This window comes from Salvelinus fontinalis, chromosome 16, assembly GCF_029448725.1.
Source record: "Salvelinus fontinalis isolate EN_2023a chromosome 16, ASM2944872v1, whole genome shotgun sequence".
NCBI lineage: Eukaryota > Metazoa > Chordata > Actinopteri > Salmoniformes > Salmonidae > Salvelinus > Salvelinus fontinalis.
In genome coordinates this window covers 29,615,874-29,636,326 of record NC_074680.1, presented here as the reverse complement: position 1 = coordinate 29,636,326, position 20,453 = coordinate 29,615,874, and the positions used below count along the sequence as shown (strand labels likewise).

Sequence of the window (20,453 nt, the reverse complement as noted above, 5' to 3'; positions counted from 1 at the left end):
ATTTACTACATTAAGCTTGTGATTCTGTACTTAACAAAAATATAAATGCAACATGTAAAGTGTTGGTCCCATGTTTCATGAGCTGAAATAAAAGATCACAGAAATGTTCCATATGCACAAAAAGCTTATTTCTCTCATATCGTGCACTAATTTGTTTACATCCCTGTTAGTGAGAATGTCTCCTTTGCCAAGATAATCCATTCACCTGACAGGTGTGGCATATCAAATAAAATACAATTTTATTGGTCACATACACATGGATAGCAGATGTTATTGCTGATTTAGATGCACTATTGTAAAGTGGTTGTTCCACTGGATATCATAAGGTGAATGCACCAATTTGTAAGTCGCTCTGGATAAGAGCGTCTGCTAAATGACTTAAATGTAAATGTAAATGTAAATTGCGAGTGTAGCGAAATGCTTGTGCTTCTAGTTCCAACAGTGCAGCAATATCTACCATGTAATCTAACAATTTCACAACTACCTACAGAAATACACACAAATCTAAGTAAAAAAATGGGATAAGAATATATACATAAATATATGAATAGCAATGACATAGGCAAGAATCAATAGATGCAACAGATGGTATGAAATACAGTTTATACATATGAGATGAGTAATGCAAGATATGTTATTAAAGTGACTAGTGATCCATTTATTAAAGTGGCCAATGATTTCAAGTCTGTATGTAGGCAGCAGCCTCTCTGTGTTAGTGATGGCTGTTTAACAGGCTGATGGCCTTGAGATAGAAACTGAAAAACAGCTTATTGGTCCCAGCTTTGATACACCTGTACTGACCTCGCCTACTGGATGGTAGTGGGGTGAACAGGCAGTGGCTCGGGTGGTTGATGTCCTTGATGATCTTTTTGGCCTTCCTGTGACTTCGGTTGCTGTAGGTGTCCTGGAGGGCAGGTAGTTTGCCCCCGGTGATGCGTTGTGCAGACCGCACCACCCTCTGGAGAGCCTGGGCGGTGCAGTTGCCGTACCAGGCAGTGATACAGCCCGACTGGATGCTCTCAATTGTGCATCAGTAAAAGTTTGTGAGGGTTTTAGGTGGCAAGACAAATTTCTTCGGCCTCCTGAGGTTGAAAAGGCGCTGTTGCGCCGCCTTCACCACACTATCTGTGTGAGTGGACCATTTCAGTTTGTTGGTGATATGTACACCGAGGAACTTAAAACTTTCTACCTTCTCCACTGCTGTCCCGTTGATGTGGATACGGGGGTACTCCCTCTGCTGTTTCCTGAAGTCCAAGATCTCCTTTGTTTTGTTGACGTTGAGTGAGAGGTTGTTTTCCTAAAACCACCCTCCGAATGCCCTCACCTCCTCCCTGTAGGCTGTCTTGTTGTTGTTGGTGATCAAGCCTACTACTGTGTTGTCTGCAAACTTGATGATTGAGTTGGAGGCGTGCATGGCCACACAGTCATGAGTGAACAAGGAGTACAGGTGGGGTCTGAGCACACACCCTTTTGGGGCCCCAGTGTTGAGGATCAGCGAAGTGGAGATGTTGTTTCCTACCTTCACCACCTGGGGGCTGCCCATCAGGAAGCTCAAGACCCAATTGCACAGGGCGGGGTTGACCCAGGGCCTCAAGCTTAATGATGAGCTTGGAGGGTACTATGATGTTGAATGCTGAGCTGTAGTCAATGAACAGCATTCTTACAAAGGTATTCCTCTTGTCCAGATGGGATAGGGCAGTGTGATGGCGATTGCATCGTCTGTGGACCTATTGGGGCGGTAGGCAAATTGAAGTGGGTCTAGGGTGACAGGTAAGGTGGAGGTGATATGATCCTTGACATGTCAATCAAAGCACTTCATTATGACAGAATTGAGTGCTACGGGGCGATAGCAATTTAGTTCAGTTACCTTTGCCTTCTTAGGTACAGGAACAATGGTGGCCATCTTGAAGCATGTGGGAACAGCAGACTGGGATAGAGAGAGATTGAATATGTCCATAAACACACAAGCCAGCTGGTCTGCGCATGCTCTGAGGAAGCGGCTAGGGATGCCGTCTGGGCCGGCAGCCTTGCGAGGGTTAACACGTTCAAATGTCTTACTCACGTCGGCCACGGAGAAGGAGAGCCCACAGTCCTTGGTAGCGGGCCAGGTCGGTGGCACTGTATTGCCCTCAAAGCAGGCAAAGAAGGTGTTTAGTTTGTCTGGAAGCAAGACGTCGGTGTCTGTGACGTGGCTGGTTTTACTTTTGTAGTCTGTGATTGTCTGTAGACCCTGCCACATATGTGTCTGAGCCCTTGAATTGTGACTCCACTTTGTCTCTATACTGACATTTTGCTTGTTTGATTGCCTTGTGGAGGGAATAACTACACTGTTTGTATTCGGCCATATTCCTAGTCACCTGTCCATGTTTAATAGTCACAGTAGGTACAACATCTCCTGCACACTTCCTTATAAACTCACTCACCGAATCAGTGTATACGTCGATATTATTCTCTGAAGCTACCCGGAACATGTCCCAGTCCGCGTGATCAAAACAAACTTGAAGCGTGGATTCTGATTGGTCAGACCAGCGTTGAATAGTCCTTAGCACGGGTACATCCTGTTTGAATTTCTGCCTATAGGAAGTGAGGAGCAAAATGGAGCCGTGGTCAGATTTGCCGAAATGAGGGCGGGGGAGGGCCTTGTATGCATCGCGGAGGTTAGAATAGCAGCGATCCAGTGTTTTTCCAGCGCGAGTGCTACAATCAATATGCTGATGGAATTTAGGTAGTCTTGTTCTCAAATTTGCTTTGTTAAAAACCCCAACTACAATAAATGCAGCCTCAGGATATATGGTTTCTAGTTTGCATAATGTCCAGTGAAGTTCCTTGAGGGCCGTTGTGGTATCTGCTTGTGGGGGGATATACACGGCTGTGACAACAACCGAGGAGAATATATATTTTTTTTTAAATACTGCAAAGTTTCCTAAGGACTAGAAGTGCGGCAGCCCTCTCTGTCGGCGCCATTACTCTAAGAAGCCAATTAAACAGCATGATCATTACACAGGTGGACCTTTGTAAAATGTTCAATTGGCATGTTGACTGCAGGATTAGCCACCAGTGCGGTTGCCAGATAAATTAACATTTAATTTATCTACCATAAACCACCTCCAAAGTCATTTTTGAGAATTTGGCAGTATATCCAACGGGCCTCACAACCGTAGACCACGTGTATGCCGTAGTGTGGGTGAGCGGTTTGCTGATGTCAACGTTGTGAACATGGTGCCGGGGTTATGGTATGGGTAGGTATAAGCTACAGACAATGAACACAATTGCATTTAAATCGAGGGCAATTTTAATGCACAAAAATATCATAACGAGATCCTGAGGCCCATTGTGAGGCCTATTTGTTTAAGGTATCTGTGACCAACAGTCATGTGAAATACATAGATTAGGTTCTAATGAATTTGTTTCAATTGACCGAGATCCTCATATGAACTGTAACTCAGTAAAAATCATTGAAATTGTTGCATGTTGCATTTATATTTTTGTTCAGAATAAAAGCACAACCAAATTACAATAGAAAAACAATATGTCTGATTTTTGTTTTAGTTGTGATCTAAATGTGATATTACTGCGCTGTCAACCATTTAAAAGCATAACAAAGTTCAAATGGGAATACAATGTCAGATATTTGTATTTATACAACAACTTAACGCGTTTTGAGCTTCATCTAATAGAACAACCAAATGTCCTGGGTTGCAGTTGAGATTACATTAAAAGGACATAGTGCAAGTGATCAATGCTGTTCAAGATTCTGCACAGGTTATTAAAGCAACTGAAGATCTCCACAGACCTGCGACCTTTGAACACCTATCTTGAACATGCACGCTTGATTACATAAGAGATTTAGAGTTACAGTAGGCTAACCTCAAAATGTGGCCATAGATGTGTTACTCATTTTAAGGTTGAATAAATACTGTTACATATGAAATATTATTGAATTGTGTTTGGTTGACCACGCAACCGTATATCTAATGCTTGGGTAGTTTCATCTGAGCCACTGGCTTAATCTTAATCTTTACATTTTTGTTGTTGAAGTTAGAGACGTGAATCCAACACATAATTTGTTAACAAGTTAATAGGGTATTTACTGTATTGCAAAAGTGATATTAAATTGTGTTTGGTTGTCAAATTCCAGTTTGTCTACAAATTAATAAAATGTAATATCCCACTGGGCACAAATTGGTTGAATCAACATTGTTTCAATGTAATTTTCAACATATTGAATGTGAAATTGTTGTTTTAAGGGTGAAATTTGAACCACAGGATTATGTCATCATAGTAACCAATTTTCAACATAGATAAACCTTATATAAACAAAATATATTCAATGTTGCTATCAGCCATTCCAGGGCGAAATTTTAACAAAGCAAATGAAATGTAAGCATACTTTATAAGCATACAGTATTTCAATTATACTTTTTAGGCCTATATAGCATTTGCAAAGTCATCAACGGCTTTTGTTTCAATTCAACCTAGGGTTTAAATAAAAAAAATAGACAATACTGTTGAAGTCGGAAGTTTACATGCATTCGTGGCCAAAAGTTGAGAATGACACAAATATTTACACAAATTTACACAAAGTTTGCTGCTTCAGTGTCTTTAGATATATTTGTCAGATGTTACTGTGGAATACTGAAGTATAATTACAAGCATTTCATAAGTGTCAAAGGCTTTTATTGACCCTTCTTTTTCAAGACCTCTGCAATCTGCCCTGGCATGCTGTCAATTAACTTCTGGGCCACATCCTGACTGATGGCAGCCCTTTCTTGCATAATCAATGCTTGGAGTTTGTCAGAATTTGTGGGGTGTTGTTTGTCCACCCGCCTCCTGAGGATTGACCACAAGTTCTAAATGGGATTAAGGTCTGGGGAGTTTCCTGGCCATGGACCCAAAATATCCATGTTTTGTTCCCCGAGCCACTTAGTTATCACTTTTGCCTTATGGCAAGGTGCTCCATCATGCTGGAAAAGGCATTATTCATCACCAAACTGTTCCTGGATGGTTGGGCAAAGTTGCTCTCGGAGGATGTGTTGGTACCATTCTTTATCCATGGCTGTGTTCTTTGGCAAAATTGTGAGTGAGCCCACTCCCTTGGCTGAGAATCAACCCCACAAATGAATGCTTTACTGTTGGCATGACACAGGACTGATGGTAGCGCTCACCTTGTCTTTTCCGGACAAGATTTATTCCGGATGCCCCAAACCATCGGAAAGGGGATTCATCAGAGAAAATGACTTTACCCCAGTCCTCAGCAGTCCAATCCCTGTACCTTTTGCAGAATATCACTCTGTCCCTGATGTTTTTCCTGGAGAGAAGTGGCTTCTTTGCTGCCCTTCTTGACACCAGGCCATCCTCCAAAAGTCTTCGCCTCACTGTGCGTGCAGATGCACTCACACCTGCCTGCTGCCATTCCTGAGCAAGCTCTGTACTGGTGGTGCCCCGATCCCGCAGCTGAATCAACTTTAGGAGACAGTCCTGGCGCTTGCTGGACTTTCTTGGGCGCCCTGAAGCCTTCTTCAAAACAATTGAACCGCTCTCCTTTAAGTTCTTCATGATCCGATAAATGGTTCATTTAGGTGCAATCTTACTGGCAGCAATATCCTTGCCTGTGAAGCCCTTTTTGTGCAAAGCAATGATGACGGCACGTCAACCATAGTTGACAGAGGAAGACCAATGATTTCAAGGACCACCCTCCTTTTGAAGCTTCCAGTCTATTATTTGAACTCAATCAGCATGACAGAGTGATCTTCAGCCAACACTCACACCTGTGTTAACGAGAGAATCACTGACATGATGTCAGCTGGTCCTTTTGTGGCAGGGCTGAAATGTGGTGGAAATGTGTTTTTGGGATTCAGTTCATTTGCATGGCAAATAGGGACTTTGCAATTAATTGCAATTCATCTGATCACTCTTCATAACATTCTGGAGTATATGCAAATTGCCATCAAACAAACTGAGGCTGCAGACTTGGTGAAAATTTATATTTTGTCATTCTCAAAACTTTTGGCCACGAGTGTAGACCTTGTTAACAATTCCTGACATTTAATCCTCGTAACAATTCCCTGTCTTAGGTCAATTAGGATCACCACTTTATTTGAAGAATGTGAAATGTCAGAATAATAGTAGATTATTAGGATTTATTTCACCTTTTATTTCTTTCATCACATTCCCAGTGGGTCAGAAGTTTACATACACTCAATTAGTATTTGGTAGCATTGCCTTTAAACCTGTTAGGCGGGCTGTCCCGACGTCGGTACACTTATGACAACATCCAGCTCAATTGCAGGGCGCGAAATTCAAAATCTATTTTTTTTTTATATTTAACTTTCACACATTAGCAAGTCCAATACAGCATTTGAAAGATAAACATCTTGTTAATCCAGCCAACGTGTCCGATTTTTAAAATGTTTTACAGCAAAAACACCACGTATATTTATGTTAGTTCACCACCAAATACAAAAGAGGACAGACATTTTTCACAGCACAGGTAGCATGCACAAAGCCAACCTAACTAACCAAGATCCAACCAAACAAACCTAGAAACAACTTCCTCAGATGACAGTCCTATAACATGTTACACAATAAATCTATATTTTGTTCAAAAAATGTGCATATTTGAGCTATAAATCAGTTTTACATTGATGCTACCATCATAGCTACAGTCAGAAATAGCACGGGAGTAGCCAGAGTAAATACAGACACCAACGTCAACCACCTAATTACTCATCATAAAACATTTCAGAAAAATATATGGTGTATAGCAAAATGAAAGACAAAGATCTTGTGAATACAGACAATATTTCCGATTTTTTAAGTGTTTTACAGCGAAAACACAATATATCGTTATATTAGCTTACTGCAATGGGTAACACACAACAGCATTGATTCCAAGTAATCGGTAGCGATAGCACAGCTCGACAGATATATGAAATAGCATCCCAAATTGGGTCCTTATCTTTGTTGATCTTCCATCAGAATGTTGTAAAGGGGTCCATTGTCCAGAACGGTCTTTGTTTGGATCCAGAACAAACTATTTCCCTCTTGAATTAGCAAGCACACTGGCCGTGCGGCGCTAACCTCTCCTTCTTGAAAAAATTCTTCCAACGCATCACGTCTAAAGTCCCGAATAAATGTCAATAATATAATTAAACTATATTGAAAAAACATACTTTAGGATGATATTGTGACATATATCAAGTAAAATCGAAGCCGGAGATCATATTCACCTATAACGACGGTTTTCCAGGAGGCAATTCCAGGTCCAACTTCGCGCCTTCGAAACAAAAAATAATGGCGGACCTCTCACTCCAAGATGATGTATTCAATCCCTGAACGAGATATTCAAGTCATTTCTGCTCTCACTTCCGCATGACACCCAAGGGAAGGCGTATGACGTGTTTCTATGGTCCCAAGTGACATGCTCTTTTATAGACAAGCTCTTGAAAAAAGACCTCGCATTTGGAAATCTCACTTCCGGATAGGAAATGGGCTGCAGAAAGAGTTCTGGTTCACTTAGAGAAATAATTCAAACGGTTTAAGAAACTAGAGAGTGTTTTCTATCTAATAGAAATGATAATATGCATATTGTACGAGCAAGAATTGAGTAGGAGGCCGTTTGAAATGGCCACCTCTTTCCAGGTTACTCAGTGCTGCCCTTTGCAGCCATAAGAAGTTAAATTGTTTAACTTGGGTCAAACGTTTTGGGTAGCCTTCCACAAGCTTCCCAAAATAAGTTGGGTGAATTTTGGCCCATTCCTCCTGACAGAGCTGGTGTAACTGAGTCAGGTTTGTAGGCCTCCTTGCTCGCACACGCTTTTTCAGTTCTGCACACAAATTTTCTATAGGATTGAGGTCAGGGCTTTGTGATGGTCACTCCAATACCTTGACTTTGATGTCCTTAAGCCATTTTGCCACAACTTTGGAAGTATGCTTGGGGTCATTGTCAATTTGGATGACCCATTTGCGACCAAGCTTTAACTTCCTGACTGATGTCTTGAGATGTTGCTTCAATATATCCACATAATTTTCCTTCTCATGATGTTATCTATTTTGTGAAGTGCACCAGTCCCTCCTGCAGCAAAGCACCCCCACAACATGATGCTGCCACCCCCGTGCTTCACAGTTGGGATGGTGTTCTTCGGCATGCAAGCCTCCCCCTTTTTCCTCCAAACATAATGATGATAATTATGGCCAAACAGTTCTATATTTGTTTCATCAGACCAGAGGACATTTCTCCTAAAACTATGATATTTGTCCCCATGTGCAGTTGCAAACCGTAGTCTGGCTTTTTTATGGAGGTTTTGGAGCAGTGGCTTCTTCCTTGTCGAGTGGCCTTTCAGGTTATGTCAATATAGGACTTGGTTAACTGTGGATATAGGTACTTTTGTACCTGTTTCCTCCAGCATCTTCACAATGTCCTTTGCTGTTGTTCTGGGATTGATTTGCACTTTTCACACCAAAGTATGTTCATCTCTAGGAGACAGAACACGTCTCCTTCCTGAGCAGTTTGACGGCTGCATGGTCCCATGGTGTTTATACTTCCGTACTGTTGTTTGTACAGATGAACATGGTACCTTCAGGCGTTTGGAAATTGCTCCCAATGATGAACCAGACTTGTGGGAGGTCTACAATGTTTTTCATGAGGTCTTGGCTGATTTCTTTAGATTTTCTTCCCATGATGTCAAGCAAAGAGGCACTGCGTTTGAAGGTAGGCCTTGAAATACATCCACAAGTACACCTCCAATTTAATCAAATGATGTCAATTAGCCTATCAGAAGCTTCTAAAGACATGCCATAATTTTCTGGAATTTTCCAAGCTGTTTAAAGGCACAGTCAACTTTGTGTATGTAAACTTCTGACCTACTGGAATTGTGATACAGTGAATTATAAGTGAAATAATCTGTCTGTAAACAATTGCTGGAAAAATTACTTGTGTCATGCACAAAGTAGATTTCCTAACCGACTTGCCAAAACTATCGTTTTTTTCAACCACTCCACAAAAAAAATTGTGGAGTGGTTGAAAAACGAATTTTAATGACTCCAACCTAAGTGTATGTAAACTTCCGACTTCAACTGTACATATAGACCTAGGGTTTCAAGCTTTGGTATATTTGAAATGTAATCTTCAAGTTAATAATTGATGTGTTGGATTCACGTCTCCATCTCAAACAAAAATCTAAGTTAAAGAATAGGACTAAATCAAATCAATCTTTAAATACACTTTAAATAAAGTGTGATTTAGTCATATTCTTTTACTTTGATTCTTGGTTGAGATGGAGACGTGAATCCAACATATCAATTATTAATTTGTAGACAAACTGGAATTAAAGCCAGGCCAAGTCAATGGTACTGATGAAACTATCCCCTTCAAAATGTTGATATTTGGTTGCGTTGACAACCAAAAAATTCTAGATCCAGTTTGTCTACAAATTAATAAGTTGGATTTACGTCGCCATCTCAAACAAGTTAATGAACAGAACTAAATCAATTCTAATTTTAAATGCAGTTTAAATAAAAGTATGACTTGATTTAGTCCTAATTAATAACTTTAAGATTACATTTGAAATCAACCAAAGCTTGAAACCCTAGGCCTATATGTATTGTCTATTTTTTGTTGAACCCTAGGTTGAATGGAAACAATAGCTGGTGATGACTTTGCAAATACTATATAGACCTACATATTGATGATATGACTTATGGTTACATTTCAATTTGCTCTGTTAAACCTCCGTTTTGGAATGACTTTGATAGCAGTGAATATGTATAGTTATTAAGAGCTCTCAATAATAATTCTAACAATAGCACATTGGTAGTAGTCAGTGATAAATATAAAAGCTAAGCTGGGCCTGGTTAAAACCCTGGATGGGAGACCAAATGAATAGCTGTAGATCAACTCTCCAGTAGCTGATGGGATATAAAGTTGAAGATCTGATGTTTCAAATTCAACATATTTCATACCAGGTTTGTTTATGTTGGAAATTGTTTACAATGATGACATAATCCTGTGGTTGAAATTTAACCCTCAAAACAGTTGATTACTTTTTCAAATCCAATGTATTTTCCACATAGATTCCATGTCACAATACATTGACAAATGAGGTTGAAACAACGTTGATTCAAACAGTTTGTGACCAGTGGGTAGTGGGGGTTTTCAGGCTCGAGTCCAATGACACCGTTTTACTATGAGAATTACCCTCCACTTAATCACAAACCCTGCCTGCTTCCTGTCCTCTGGTTTATCTCAGTTTTTGTTTTGCTCTCTACTCCAACCTCAGTCTCTACCTCATCCACCTAATTCCTCTTCATCACTTCCTGTGAGAGGCACGGCTGGGCAGTGAATCTAGCGTAGATATTAGAGACATTAGACCTTTGTCTATGAGATGTAGGTCATAGTCACAGTGTGTTCATGACCTTGGGGTCAAACTGCCATGCTGGAAACATCTCAGTGCATTCTGAACGTCTGCCGCATACTGACTTGATCTGCTGTGAATCACATCTCCAACTGGTGATTGGGAAACAGCTGCGCCGTAGAGAGAGGAACCAAGTGCTTCCCTATAATACAGGGAGCGGGAAGTACTAGTAGAGGGAGTAGTTGGTGACTTACTGACTTACTAACCCAAACCATTTACATATTAGTGGTTAGTTCATTTCTGTGTGGTTCTGGACTTCAAATATGTAAGTGACTAACAGTACAGTAAGCAAACCTAAAGAGATTAAGGACTAGTCAATGAGGGGACTGTGTGGTCTGTAACATTTTGACATTGGGTACTATTAGCTCTGGTCTTTGATTTAAGATAATATTAATGGTCTAAAATCGAGGTTAAAGCACTTTTGCAAAATAATTTTGTTGCTCCATTTTATTGCCCCTGATAGGCTGATAATGGAATACCTAGGATAGGATAAAGCAATCCTTCTGCCCCCCCCCCCCCCAAAACCCCCCCCCGTTAAAAGATTAAGATGCACTATTGTAAAGTGGCTGTTCCACTGGATGTCATAAGGTGAATGCACCAATTTGTAAGTCGTTCTGGATAAGAGCGTCTGCTAAATGACTTAAATGTAAATGTAAATTGCGAGTGTAGCGAAATGCTTCTGCTAAATGACTTAAATGTAAAAAATGTAAATGTAATAATGAGCCCTTTACCTCGAGGTGAAAGAGCCCGAGGAAGAGATACAGTAGTTAAGACAAGAAGGTGATTAGGTTACATAATACACTTGAGCTACATCTGGGACCAAATGTTGAGAAGTCAGCACAAGGTCTTTAGTACTGTTATAGAAAAATACCTGGTGTACTAGGGTTAGGGTATTTCCAGGAAAAGACGTTAGCTCGTCACATCAATCTAGTAGTCATACAATGTGGCGCTGACATGGAGGGCTATCTAAATATAAACTCGACATTTAGCATAACCGCTCACATGCTGCTGCCACCTTTATCAACATGAGGTTTGGCAGAGAGACCATTGTGTTGGCCATCACGGTAAGTGGACAACAACCCTGTAAAAATACTATTAAAAGACCACACACACACACTAATCTAGATGGATAAGAACCAGTCACCTGCCACCTTGGCATCACTTCAATGAAAAGGTTAGCTGTCTCTGTATAAGTGTGTGTGTGTGTGTGTGTGTGTGTGTGTGTGTGTGTGTGTGTGTGTGTGTGTGTGTGTGTGTGTGTGTGTGTGTGTGTGTGTGTGTGTGTGTGTGTGTGTGTGTGTGTGTGTGTGTGTGTGTGTGTGTGTGTGTGTATTGGACCTGTAGATGATGCCCTTGCTGTGCAGGAACATGAGTGCAGAGGTGATCTCGGCAGTGTAGAAGCAAGCCCGGCCCTCCTCAAACTTTCTGGACTTCTGGATGTGGAACATGAGGTCGCCCCCGTTGACAAACTCCATCACAAAGAACAGGCGGTCCTGCAACACAGGGACAATGGTTCCTTTCGTACATACACAACAACGAATCCCAACTTTCTCCACAACAGCTGGTTGAGGACATACCAAGTTCATTATGTCAAGGAGGAAGTGACGTCAAACTCTTGTCTATTACTCTACTATACAAAATGGCGCCGACAGAGATGGTCGCCTCGCTTCGAGTCCTTAGGAAACTATGCAGTATTTAGTATTTTTATGTATTATTTCTTACATTGTTATCCCAGGAAAACTTAAGTTTATTACATACAGCCGGGAAGAACTATTGAATATAAGAGCGACATCAACGTACTTACGACCAGGAATAAGATATACCCGAAGCGGGTCCTCTGTTTGGACCAGCACCCAGGACAATGGATCTAATCCCAGAAGCCGAACCAAAACAACGGCGCCTCAGAAGAGATAGATGGAGCGGCCTCTTGGTCAGGCTCCGTAGACGTGCACATCCCCCCCAGCTCCAGAGTATACTACTCACCAATGTCCAGTCTCTTGACAACAAGGTAGACCAAATTCGAGCAAGGGTTGCCTTCCAGAGAGACATCAGAGATTGTAACATTCTCTGTTTCACGGAAACATGGCTCTCTCGGGATATGTTGTCGGAATCGGTTCAGCCACCGGGCTTCTCCATGCATCGCACCGACAGAGACAAACACCCCTCTGGGAAGAGGAAGGGCGGGGGTGTATGCTTCATGATTAACGACTCATGGCGTAATCATAACATATAGGAACTCAAGTCCTTCTGCTCACCCGACCTAGAATTCCTTACAATCAAATGCCGGCCATATTACCTCCCAAGAGAATTCTCGCCAGTTATCGTCACAGCTGTGTACATTCCCCCTCAAGCAGACACCACGACGGCCCTCAAGGAACTTCCCTGGACTCTATGTAAACTGGAAACCATATATCCTGAGGCTGCATTTATTGTAGCTGGGGATTTTAACAAGGACACCTAAATTCAATCAGCATATTGATTGCAGTACTCGCGGGGTTAATACACTCGATCACTGCTACTTCCAGGACACATACAAAGCCCTCCCCCGACCTCACTTCATCAAATCCGACCACGACACCATCTTGCTCCTACCATCTTATAGGCAGAAACTGAAACAGGATGTACCAGTGACCAGATCCATTCAATGCTGGTCTGACCAATCGGAATCAACGCTTCAAGATTGTTTTGATCACGCGGACTGGGATATGTTGTTTCGGTCAGCCTCAGAGAACAACACCGATCTATACGCTGACTCGGTGAGTGAGTATATAAGGAAGTGCATTGGCGATGTTGTACCCACTGTGACTATTAAAACCTACCCTAACCAGAAACCATGGATGGATGGCGGCATTCGCGGCAAACTGAAAGCGCGAAACATTGCATTTAACCATGGAAAGAGGTCTGGGAACATCGCTGAATATAAACAGTGTAGTTATTCCCTCCGCAAGGCAATCAAACAAGCGAAATGCCGGTACAGGGACAAAGTGGAGTCGCAATTCAACGGCTCAGACACGAGACGTATGTGGCAGGGTCTACAGGAAATCACAGACTACAAAAAGAAAACCAGCCACGTCCCAGACACCAACGTCACGCTTCCAGACTAAACCCCTTCTTTGCCCGCATTGAGGATAAAACAGTGCCACTGTTGCAGACCGATAACAAGGACTGAACCCCCCCTCTCCTTCTCCGTGGCCGACGTGAGCAAAACATTTAAACGTGTTAACCCTCGCAAGGCTGCTGGCCCAGACGGCATCCCTAGCCGTGTCCTCAGAGCATGCGCAGACCAGCAGGCTGGTGTGTTTACGGACATATTCAGTCGTTCTCTATCCCAGTCTGCTGTCCCCACGTGCTTCAAGATGGCCACCCTTTGTTCCTGTACCCAAGAAGGCAAAGACAACTGAACTAAATTACTATCGCCCCGTAGCACTCACTTCTGTCATCATGAAGTGCTTTGATTGACATGTCAAGGATCACATCACTTCCACCTTACCGGCCATCCTAGACCCACTTCAGTTTGCATACCGCCCCAACAGGTCCACAGATGATACGATCGTCATCACACTGCCCTATCCCATCTGGACAAGAGGAATACCCAAGTAAGAATGCTGTTCATTGACTACAGCTCAGCATTCAACCCCATAGAACCCTCGAAGCTCATCATCAAGCAGGAGGCCCTGGGGCTCAATCCCGCCCTGTGAAATTGGGTCCTGGACTTTGACGGGCCGACCCCAGGTGGTGAAGGTAGGAAACAACATCTCCACTTTGCTGATCCTCAACACTGGGGCCCCACAAGGGTGCATGCTCAGCCCCCTCCCTTACTCCCTGTTCACCCACGACTGCGTGGCCATTCACGCCTTCAACTCAATCATCAAGTTTGCAGACAACAGTAGTGTGCTTGATTACCAACAACGACAAGAGCCTACAGGGAGGAGGTGAGGGCACTTGGAGGGTGGTTTCAGGAAAACAACCTCTCACTCAACAAAACAAAGGAGATGATCGTGGACTTCAGGAAACAGCAGAAGGAGCACCCCCCTATCCACATCGAAGGGACAGCAGTGGAGAAGGTGGAAAGTTTTTAAGTTCCTCGTTGTACACATCACGGACAAACTGAAATGGTCCACCCACATAATGTGGGTGCCTTCAACCGCAAGGCTCTCCAGAGGGTGGAGACAAACTTTTACTGATGCACAATTGAGAGCATCCTGTCGTGCTGTATCACTGCCTGGTATTGCAACTGCACCGCCCAGGCTCTCCAGAGGGCGGTGCGGTCTGCAAAACACATCACCGGGGGAAAACTACCTGCCCTCCATGACACCTACAGCACCCGATGTCACAGGAAGGCCAAAAAGATCATCAAGGACAATAACCACCCGGGCCGCTACCTGTTTACACCGCTACCATCCAGAAGTCGAGGTCAGTACAGGTGCGTCAAAGTTGGGACTGAGCGACTGAACGACTGAAAAACAGCTTCTATCTCAAGAGCATCAGACTGCTATACAGTAATCTCTAACTCAGAGAGGCTGCTGCCTACATTGAGACCCAATCACTGGCAACTTTAATAAATGGATCACTAGTCACTTTAAACAATGCCACTTTAATGATGTTTACATATCTTACATTACTCATATCATACGTATATACTGTATTTTATACCATCTATTGCACCTTGCCTATGCCGCTCGGCCATCGCTCATCCATAAATGTATATGTACATATTCTCATTCACCCCTTTAGATTTGTGTGTATTAGGTAGTTGTTGGATAATTGTTAGATTACTTGTTAGATAGCACAAGCATTTCGCTACACTCACATTAACATCTGCTAACCATGTGTATGTGACCAGTAACATTTAATTTCACGAGCCCATATAGCAGATGCATGTGGCTGTCACTGCAGAGCCACAACTCCCTGATACCAATGGGAAAATAGAAATCAAATAACATTTTATTAGTAACATGCGCCGAATACATCTTACAGTGAAATGATTACTGAAGAGCTCCTAACCGCCAATGCAGTTTAAAAATAAAATGCTAATTAATTACTTAAAAATCATACAATGTGATTTTCTGGATTTTTGTTTCAGATTCCGTCTCTCACAGTTGAAGTGTACCTATGATAAAGAATTACAGACCTCTACATGCTTTGTAAGTAGGAAAACCTGCAAAAATCGGCAGTGTATCAAATACTTGTTCTCCCCACTGTATATGACACTGTTATAGATCCGTTTCCCCTTACAGCCCTTTTTGGAGTACTGCCCATAGGTACCCCCCTGTCAAGAATCCAGTCGGACACTGTTGCTTATACAACTCTTAGCTAGACGGCTAATACTACAGAACTGGAAGATGGCAGCTCCCCCATCTTATAAATATTGGGTGAGAGATGTGTTGTGCTCTCTGAAACTAGATTTTTTTTTATTCAATTCACGTGGGAACCCCAAACTGTTTAATGAGGCTTGGGCTCCATTCCGGTCTTACTTTAAAAAGTCCATCCTCTGATGGCATTCCTATTCAAACCAAAATAAGTCTGTATTTGACCCCCCTGTGGTTGGATGACCAGGGGTTGGATGAGCATTTCTTTGTGTTTTTTCTGGGGCGGGGGGGCATATTGAGGTTGATGTGCTTATTGATTGTGACCTGCAGATGCCTTGTTCATCTTGCCCGGGCAGAGACTAAAATGTGAGCTTGTTTTTCCCAGTTATTTTTATTTTTAAATTTTGTTCATGCCTACATAAAATTATTATTATTCATTTTTTATTTTAAAGCATTGTATTTTTGGTCCAGTGGATGGTCGGTCTGTGGCCATGACTGTCTGTGAGTGGTTGCATTTCTCCACCCCTATCCCTTGACTGTTTACAGGAACAATGGTGAGATGTTTGCTCTGTCCCTGTACTATAGATTTCCCTTAAACCTTTGTAGCCTTCTGCCTGGTGTGTTTGACTTGTCTAAAATATGGTATCTTTAAAGCAATTTTTTTTAAATGTATTATTTGTATTTTTTCTAGTTGAGTATAAAACAGAGTTTAAAAAAAAAAAAAAAAAAAAAAAAATGTCAGTGAAGACACTTGCCAGTTGGTCAGCGCATGCTCGCAGTACACGTCGTGGTAATCCGTCTGGCCCTGCGGCCTTGTGAATGTTGACCTGTTTAAAGGTCTCACATCGGCTGTGGAAAGCGTGATCACACAGTCTTCCGGAACAGCTGGTGCTCTCATGCATGTTTCAGTGTTATTTGCGACGAAGCGAGCATAGAAGTAGTTTAGCTCGTCTGGTCGGCTCGTGTCACTGGGCAGCTCTCGGCTGTGCTTCCCTTTGTAGTCCGTAATGGTTTGCAAGCCCTGTCACATCCGACGAACGTCAGAGCCGGTGTAGTATGATTTGATCTTTGTCCTTTATTGATGTTGCCTGTTTGATGGTTCTTCGGAAGGCATAGCGGGATTTCTTATAAGCTTCCGGTTTAGAGTCCCGCTCCTTGAAAGCGGCAGCTCTAGCCTTTAGCTCAGTGCGGATGTTGCCTGTAATCCATGGCTTCTGGTTGGGGTATGTACGTACGGTCACTGTGGGGACGACGTCATCAATGCACTTATTGATGAAGCCAGTGACTGGTGCACTCCTCAATGTTTTTTGCTTTTGCTTAGCATCTGCTTCATCTGACCACTTTTTTATTGATCTAGTCAGTGGAGCTTCCTGCTTAAATTTTTTCTTGTAAGCAGGAATGAGAAGAATAGAATTATGGTCAGATTTGCCAAATGGAGGGCAAGGGAGAGCTTTGTATGCTTCTGTGTGTAGAGTAAAGGTGGTCCAGTTTTTTTCCCCCTCTGGTTGCACATTTAACATGCTGATAGAAATTTGGTAAAACGAATTTAAGTTTCCCTGCATTTAAGTCCCTGGCTACTAGGAGCACTGCCTCTGGGTGAGCGTTTTCTTGTTTGCTTATGGCAGAATACAGCTCATTCATTTCTGTCTTAGTGCCAGCCTCTGACTGTGGTGGTATGTAAACTGCTATGAAAAATACAGATGAAAACTCTCTAGGTAGATAGTGTGGTCTAAAGCTTATCATGAGATACTCTACCTCAGCCGAGGAATAGCTCGAGACTTCCTTAGATATCGTGCACCAGCTGTTATTTACAAAAATACATAGTCCGCCGCCCCTTGTCTTACCAGACGCCGCTGTTCTGTCCTGCCAGTGTGCATATAACCAGCCAGCTGTATGTTGAGTGTCGTCGTTCAGCCACGACTACGTGAAGCATAAGATATTACAGTTTTGAATGTCCCGTTGGTAGTTTAATCTTCCGCGTAGGTCATCTATTTTATTGTCCAAAGATTGCACGTTTGCTAGCATAATGGAAGGAAGTGGGCGTTTATTCGATCGCCTACGAATTCTCAAAAGGCAACCCACCCTCCGGCCCCTTTTTCTTCACCTCCTCTTCATGCAAATCACAGGGATCTGTGCCTGTTCCCGAGAAAGCAGTATATCGTTCGCGTCGGGCTCATCAGACTCGTTAAAGGAAAAAAAGGATTCTGCCAGTCCGTGGTGAGTAATCGCAGTCCTGATGTCCAGAAGTTATTTTCGGTCATAAGAGACGGTAGCGGCAACATTATATACAAAATAAGTTAAAAAATTAAGTTACAAACAACGCAAATAAACAAAGAAAAAAACACAATCGGTTGGGGGCACGTAAAACATCTGCCTTCTTCTCCAGCTCCATTTGAAGCAGTGTACACTGTGCAAATACATAAATAATTTCTCATTACAGGTTAGGCACACATATGTTCCAGAATATGGGAGCAGGAAAAAACACTTCCCTGTGGAACATGTAGTGCAGTACTGTAAATGTACCAGACATGACTAGCCAGCACAAGGTGTTCTGTTCAACTGCAGCACACTAGGTAGGTAAAGACTATAGAGCCCTTCCTGTGTTTATCTACTGAGCATGTCTTAGATTAACTTGATGTCATTGGTAAGATATTGACAAGTAACCCAACTGGATTAGTCATGGATATGAATGGTGTAGAGAGTTTTTGAGAGAGATGTGGTACAGCTACAATTTGCATTGTTAAGATATGAAGTACTGTAACTCCCACTCAAAGAAGACAGAGAACTATGGAGTGAAGATAGAGTGGGGTCTGGGGGCAGCTGAGGTATACATAGTAAGCTGTGTCTAGGAGCCAGAGTTAACCCATCACTCCACACTGCTCGATTTTCATCCACATTGAAGTAGACCAGCGAGGGTTCAAGCAACTAAAGCAGAGCAGGCTCTGGGTGGTAGAATAGCTCTGGCATCCAGATGGCCATTCACACTGTGCTTCCTGCGTCACACTCAATTTAACCTCTCACACTCAGATAACGTTAGGGCCTGCTGCCAGGCATTACAGCAAATATATATATTGTGTGACTGCAGTCAACTGTAAATGTAAGAATGTGTGCGTGTCTCACCAGTGTCTGAAAGCAACAGTAGAGCTGAGTGAGGTAGGGGTGGCAGCCAGCTAGTGACAGCACCCTCTTCTCTGTCATAGTGCACTCAACATCATCATCCTGCAAAATTATGTCCTTCTTCAGCACCTTAACTGCGAACACCCGCTCACTGCTGTTCAACCGAGCCAGCATCACCTGAAATAAGAATAAACCACACACACATTAATTACCCAACTCCAAACACTCACACAGTCCCTTGTGGTATCGCTCTATAGTGTATCACTATTGTCTCACCTTGCCGAAGCTGCCCTTGCCCAACACCTGTAGGAAGGTGAAGTCAGAGATACCTAGCCGTCTGGTCTGCTGCTGAGGGTTTCCACTCTCCCTCCTCACACTGAGGGCCCGCTCCTGGCCCTGCCCTCCAGGGGACTGGGGGACAACAGAGTATGTATGAAATGTATGTACAGTTGAAGTCAGAAGTTTACATACACCTTAGCCAAATACATTTAAAAACTCAGTTTTTCACACAATTCCTGACATTTAATCCTAGTAAAAAATTTCCTGTCTTAGGTCAGTTAGGATCACCACTTTATTTTATGAATGTGAAATGTCAGAATAATAGTAGAGAGAATGATTTATTTTAACTTTTCTTTCTTTCTTTCTTTCTTTCTTTCTTTCTTTCTTTCTTTCTTTCTTTCATCACAATCCCAGTGGGTCAGAAGTTTACATACACTCAATTAGTATTTGGTAGCATTGCCTTTAAATTGTTTAACTTGGGTCAAACGTTTTGGGTAGCCTTCCACAAGCTTCCCAAAATAAGTTGGGTGAATTTTGGCCCATTCCTCCTGTCAGAGCCGGTGTAACAGTCAGGTTTGTAGGCCTCCATGCTCTCACACGCTTTTTCAGTTCTGCCCACAAATTTTCTATAGGATTGAGGTCAGGGCTTTGTGATGGCCACTCCAATACCTTGACTTTGATGTCCTTAAGCCATTTTAACACAACTTTGGAAGTATGCTTGGGGTCATTGTCCATTTGGAAGACTCATTTGCGACCAAGCTTTAACTTCCTGACTGATGTCTTGAGATGTTGCTTCAATATATCCACATACTTTTCCTGCCTCATGATGCCATCTATTTTGTGAAGTGCACCAGACCCTCTTGCAGCAAAGCACCCCCACAACATGATCAAATCAAATTTATTTATATAGCCCTTCGTACATCAGCTGATATCTCAAAGTGCTGTACAGAAACCCAGCCTAAAACCCCTAACAGCAAGCAATGCAGGTGTAGAAGCACTGAGTTTGAAGGTAGGCCTTGAAATACATCCACAGGTAAACCTCCAATTGACTCAAGTGATGTCAATTCGCCTATCAGAAGCTTCTAAAGCCATGACATCATTTTCTGTAATTTTCCAAGCTGTTTAAATGCACAGTCAACTTAGTGTATGTAAACTTCTGACCCACTGGAATTGTGATACAGTGAATTATAAGTGAAATAATCTGTCTGTAAACAATTGTTGGAAAAATTACTTGTGTCATACACAAAGTAGATGTCCTAACCGACTTGCCAAAACTATAGTTTGTTACAAGAATTTTGTGGAGTGGTTGAAAAACGAGTTTTAATGACTCCAACAT

At 42.4% G+C, this 20,453-nt stretch overlaps 1 protein-coding gene across 1 annotated transcript in view; it reads right to left on the bottom strand.

Annotated features, from left to right (window-relative positions):
• prkcha (protein kinase C, eta, a) overlaps nucleotides 1–20,453 on the bottom strand; it is a 58,138-nt gene that overhangs the window by 12,133 nt on the left and 25,552 nt on the right. The window contains exons 9-11 of the mRNA XM_055865011.1: nucleotides 19,115–19,249; nucleotides 18,842–19,015; nucleotides 11,751–11,905 (exon numbers count right to left, since the gene is read on the bottom strand). Of these exons, the coding sequence (XP_055720986.1) occupies nucleotides 11,751–11,905; nucleotides 18,842–19,015; nucleotides 19,115–19,249 (464 nt within the window). The remainder of the gene's footprint in view (nucleotides 1–11,750; nucleotides 11,906–18,841; nucleotides 19,016–19,114; nucleotides 19,250–20,453) is intronic.